General features: G+C 39.6%; 1 protein-coding gene across 1 annotated transcript in view; it reads left to right on the plus strand.

Annotated features, from left to right (window-relative positions):
• SEC62 (SEC62 homolog, preprotein translocation factor) overlaps window positions 1-5,317 on the plus strand; it is a 38,425-nt gene extending 33,108 nt beyond the window's left edge. The window contains exon 5 of the mRNA XM_045297669.1: window positions 564-5,317. Within this exon, the coding sequence (XP_045153604.1) occupies window positions 564-1,082 (519 nt within the window). The 3' untranslated portion in view covers window positions 1,083-5,317. The remainder of the gene's footprint in view (window positions 1-563) is intronic.
• The last annotated feature ends 575 nt before the right edge of the window (window positions 5,318-5,892 follow it).

Here is a 5,892-nt window from a genome sequence, read left to right on the forward strand (position 1 = left end):
ATGGGCTGTGTCATTTGGAACACAGCAATCTAGTCAGTTTCCTACTGATGTTTGTAGATTCTTCGAGAAGTTAGTACAAGTTTTATAGCTTATCTATCTGGCCAGCAGGGGGTGGTGGGGATGATCACTAATACCATGAGTATAAAGTGAGTGAGAGGTTTCAGCTCAGTGTCTATTTTAATTTTCAAGGTCGTGTGCTTTAAACAAATACAGGAACATCAAAAGGCTGCCATTCTTACAGCCTTTCATTTCACAAGAATAAGATGGTTTTTGTTGGCTCATATTACTATTTTGTGCTAGACCATGAATTGTTTAGTTGGTGAGATAGTGATTTTTTTAAAACTTCAGGCTGCCTTTGTTACTGTAAGTAAGAGAAAGAAGTAGTCATCTCCTTCCATAAAGATTACAGCCTTAAAAACCTACTCAGTCTTGTCGGGTCTCTGTAAGTCGAAATTGGACGTGTCAGCAGTTGTGTTTGGGTGTGGTAATGAACAAATAGTAAGTTTTGTGTTTTCGTGAGTTTTTCCTCGATTGACAGTTATTCCTGATTTGATCAAAGCTAGACGCATTCATTTAGAGAAGCTTTTCTCCCCACAGCTCGTTGCGTTCTGTTTCTCATCATTTGGCTCATAACTGGAGGAAGGCATCACTTTTGGTTCTTGCCGAATCTTACTGCTGACGTGGGCTTCATTGACTCCTTCAGGCCTCTGTACACGCACGAATACAAAGGACCGAAAGCAGACTTAAAGAAAGATGAGAAATCTGAAGCCAAAAAGCAGCAGAAGTCTGACAGTGACGAGAAATCAGACAGCGAGAAAAAGGAAGATGAGGAAGGAAAAGTAGGCCCAGGGAATAATGGGACGGCAGGTTCGGGTGGAGAACGACACTCGGACACAGACAGTGATAGGAGGGAAGATGACCGATCCCAACACAGTAGTGGGAATGGGAATGATTTTGAAATGATCACAAAGGAGGAACTGGAACAGCAAACAGATGGGGATTGTGAAGAAGAGGAGGAGGAGGAGGAGGAAGAGGAAAACGATGACGGAGAAACAACTAAACCTTCACATGAAAAATCATAAACTTACATAATTTGGGGACTGAATAAGTGCAAGAGGTTGGATTTTCTATGTTGGCTGATCATCATAATGTACACATGGTGTTTGTAGCATCCTTTAAATCTTTTGCTGAAATGAATTTGATAGCCACACAGTTTTATTCAGCCCTTTATGTTACTATGCTACTATGACTGGTACAGTCTAAGGTCATTAAAAAACATGTTTTACCCATTTGATGATACTTTTACACTAAACTGATCTCATTCCTTTTGATAGTTATCAAAGGTACAGTTTCCACAATGACATTTAGATTATGGCATTTTTGATAGCTTTATGGCTTTTTACTGTTAGACTAATCAAAATACCTTTGAAAAGGATAAAAGAAAGATCAGCATTTCAGATTATGCGTAGTCATGTAGCCATTTCACTGTGTTTAGAATGGAATACTTATACTCATTGTTCTCTTGATCATTAAACATTTGTTTGGAATTTTATAAAATAACCAGGAAATTTCTTCTAAAATTCTGAGTAAGCAGGGTTCAAAAGCGTTTTGTGGAAATGGGTCAACTAGTAATAATGCAGCAGCACTGTTAGTTTAGCTACAAATTCTCCTTTTCCCACTTAGGAAATCCAAACTGGTTTGTACACCCGATTCAGAAAACACTGGTTGTCTCCAACAGAGAACAGAGCAGTGGGATGACACTTCCTCTCCTTCCCCAAGTCCTTGTCGTCACATAAAGTGTATTCTGTACATAATTTACAAATAAAACATCTTATTTTAATTGTTACTCATTAGACATTGTCTCAATACTTAAATTTGTGAAATTAAAACCATGTAAGGGTCTGTTTTTTAGAAGTGCAACTTTTCAATAACCCACAGAGCATCTGTGGTCAGTCTTTCTACAGCAGCTTCGGTTTTGTGCCAACATTCCATGCATTTGAATGAGTGAAAACGGATCCTTATTAAATAAGAGCAGACTGAAAGTAGCTGTTTGTATGCCTTAATGTTCATTTTGATTTATTTTAAATCTCTACATTCAGAAATGGAGTACTGTATTATCAGACCAGGAAGCACTGCTGTGAAAGATACTTACTGTTCTAAAATATCAATTTAAAATAAAGACCGTAAGAGAACCTCTGGACTCTTAATTGCTTTGAACTCGTTTTGCAGTTCAATTTTAGATCTTGTGTATCTTGGTTATTATTTTTTTTTAATCTTGCAAATATTATAGTGAGTGTTATAAGATCATTCCTTGGAGTTCTGAATTGATATAAGTGAGCAAAATTATTTTCTTCAGTCAACGTGCAAGTATTTTGTTTCGTTGTAGTTGAAGTGGGTGGTATCAGTCAGGTCTTATTTTCTTTAGGCTCTTTCCCATCAGTATTTTGGACTACAGGTGTTACATTTTTCTAATTGTGAAAAAATAACATTTTATGGAAATTAACATTAAATAACGACTTCATTGCTTCTTCTTAGTATTCCTTGTAAGTGGACAGCAATGTGGCTGTTCAATGCTAATGCAACTCTATCAAGGATATAATAAGACATCTCAAGACTTTTCCCCTTAGTAAATGTTTATTGATTTAAGTGACTGGGTTTTCCCCTGACATGTACAGAGCTCTGTTGCTTATTTCCACAGTTAAGACATGTATATTGATTGCTTCTGAGCTTAATCACCAGTAATAATACCTATTTTGAGTCTGAAAATGGTACCAGATATGTTTTTCATAAGTAAATGGCTTAGAAAACCTTTGCTATTCTAATACTGCCCACATACGTAGTATTTACCCTAACCCTTTATGGCATGGGCTGTGTCATTTGGAACACAGCAATCTAGTCAGTTTCCTACTGATGTTTGTAGATTCTTCGAGAAGTTAGTACAAGTTTTATAGCTTATCTGGCCAGCAGGGGGTGGTGGGGATGATCACTAATACCATGAGTATAAAGTGAGTGAGAGGTTTGAGCTCAGTGTCTATTTTAATATTCAAGGTCGTGTGCTTTAAACAAATACAGGAACATCAAAAGGTTGCCATTCTTACAGCCTTTCATTTCACAAGAATAAGATGGTTTTTGTTGGCTCATATTACTATTTTGTGCTAGAGCATGAATTGTTTAGTTGGTGAGATAGTGATTTTTTTAAAACTTCAGGCTGCCTTTGTTACTGTAAGTAGAAACATGAAGCTTTTGGATAATGTAGGACTTTTTGTGGAATTGGTGCAAATGATCTAACTAAGCAAGATTGGATTAACCAGAAGCTGAAGTCAAGATAATAAGACTAATCTATTTGAGATTATTAAAATCAGTGTATTCAAGAGAATGCCTTTTACTTTTCTCTTCCCCTAGGTTTTTACTTTAATTTTCAAACTCTCTAAGTCCTTTTCTAGAAGACTTTCATTGAAATAATTCATATTTAAGAGAATGTTATTCAGAAAGTAAATACTAACATACTTAAACTGAAATTATATAGTGTTGATGGATTTTGGTTAATTGTTGGCTATGGAAGAAATATCGATTGTCTTTGTAAATAGAACTTTTAAAACTAATTGCTAATTAGAACTGGAAAACGAGTACTTAATTATAAAGCTGTCTATATACTTACCTGATACACATTATAGAATTCATTATGAGTAATGATTGTATTCTTTCATTTGCTTTTGCTCGTTTCAGTATTTCATCTCTTACACATTCTTGCTTATTCCATTATTACTGAGCATTTTGCTCTGGGCCAGAATATTACTAACCACAGCCATCAATTTAAAAATAACAGACTTTCCTGGAGCAGCAAGTAAATTTCCAGATGTACTGGGTGTCTCTCATTAACCCTCCAGATCCCACTGTGGCCCACATGGTTCACCTAAACGGACCACAGCCGTGGGCTCCCATGACTCCCAGCGTCTTGGTCAGTTTGGTCAAGGACTGTCTTGTCCAAACATCTGAAGACCTTCAGGATGCTTATTCTTTTGGCTGACCCTCATTATTCACCACATCTCCCAAACTGCTCCCCTTCACCACTCTCAAAGTTACCACTCCCATCTCTCCTGCCTGGTAAAGGATGATGTCCGTTGTCTCCTAGTAGGCTTGAGTTCCCGAATCTACTGTGGTTCCCCGCCACAAAAGTCTAAAGATCACCTGCTACTAGAACCCAGACTGATAAAACAGGGGAAATCCCTGGGCAACTCTGATAGTGCAGACTGTTATGAGGAAATCCCTGGGCAACCCTGATAGTGCAGACTGATATGGGGAAATCCCTGGGCAACCCTGATAGTGCAGACTGATATGGGGAAATCCCTGGGCAACCCTGATAGTGCAGACTGATGGGCAATCCCTGGGCAACCCTGATAGTGTTGTCAGGTAGATAAATGTTCAGATCCACCCGTCACTGAGGAAGAAAGACAAGGCTGGCTGCTTCTGAGAAACTTGCAAAGGCTCAGAAACCCACGCAACAGCAGCGGGTTAGGGTCGTTTGTTTTTTTCCTCTCCTTTAATTCTAGTGAGGTGCTTACCTCTCTAACAGGACCTTGTCACCAAACAGAGGGATGTTACAGCCTTGCGAGCCGAGCCTAATAGTGATGGCTATTATCTCCTGTTCTGGTAGCTATGTGTGCTTTAGTTACAAAAGGAGATGGATTTAAATGTAATTTCTTTGATGACCCAAACCAGTGTCTGCAGCATTTAGTTGTGAGTTTCAGGGTAGATCCAAATTTACTCCACTTTTCCTAGTGAGGTGAAGTTTTCAACCTGAGAGAGGACATCTTTTCAATGGTTGTAGTTTTAGGTTGTCCCAAAGGATCATCTGTTCTATCGTTAGCATGACATAGAATGAAAGGGCAGGGGCACCTGGTGTCTCAGGTGAGATGAGCAGACTTGCTTGTATTCTTCATTTTCAGTGAGTACTTGGATCATTTGGACTTCTTTGTGCCATGGACCCCTTCTCAGAATGGTTGAAGTGCAGGAAATACATGAGGTTAAAAAGGAAATATTGAAGTACAAGTTTTCAAAATGTGTACATCTGTGATAGAGTAATATGTGTGTGCATTACATAACCAGATCTAGCAGGGGGTCTTTAGTTGTCATGATGTTGATGTAGCATAAACAATATTTTGAAATCTTTACAACTGTAATGTAATGAAAATATTTATTTTTTACAAAGTCACAGTTACTGTTAATACAACTGTGGATTGTTTGCCTTTATAATGGAAGGAAATACTTTCAGTTACAGCCTAGGGAAAATAAAGGTACCATTTTTTTTCCTATCCAAGTTCATGTGTCCTCTGAATTTTATCTGTTAATCCCTTAGCAGCGGGTAGATTCCAAGTTAAGAACCCCTGACCTAGCTAATCAGATCTGCCAGTATTTCACTTAAGACTGTAAGGCCACCAGCATGAAGCAGTGAACTAACAGGTCTGTGGGGCTGGCCCGTCCCAGCTACATAGACCCCCATCCCCAGAAGAATGCGCTACAGAGGACAGCACTGAAGACACAGCCCAAGGAGAGTGGCAGGTCTGAGACCCCAGACCACACGGGAGCAAACTAAGAGGGAAAGAGAGAGGACTGCTTCCTGGCTCACCAAGTCTCAAGGACAGCATTCCTGCTCAGAGCAGCCAGTGCATAGAGAGGACCATGGTACTGGCCCCACCATGAGACACGACGCCCCCTCGCTGACCCACAGTGCTAGGGGGGACAGCACTGGAGAGACTGCGGGTATTGTGCCTGGTCTGGCCCTCCCACGCCGGGAAGGCAGCTGAGCAGCAAGGGGAGCAATGCAATGAAGTCCCCGAGGGATCCCAAAAATAAGACAGGAATCAGTGGCCAGGGCGTGCCACTTCACCAGAT

This window comes from Echinops telfairi, unplaced genomic scaffold, assembly GCF_000313985.2.
Source record: "Echinops telfairi isolate 266 unplaced genomic scaffold, ASM31398v2 ScPeMD7_7420;HRSCAF=8458, whole genome shotgun sequence".
Classification (NCBI taxonomy): Eukaryota; Metazoa; Chordata; class Mammalia; order Afrosoricida; family Tenrecidae; genus Echinops; species Echinops telfairi.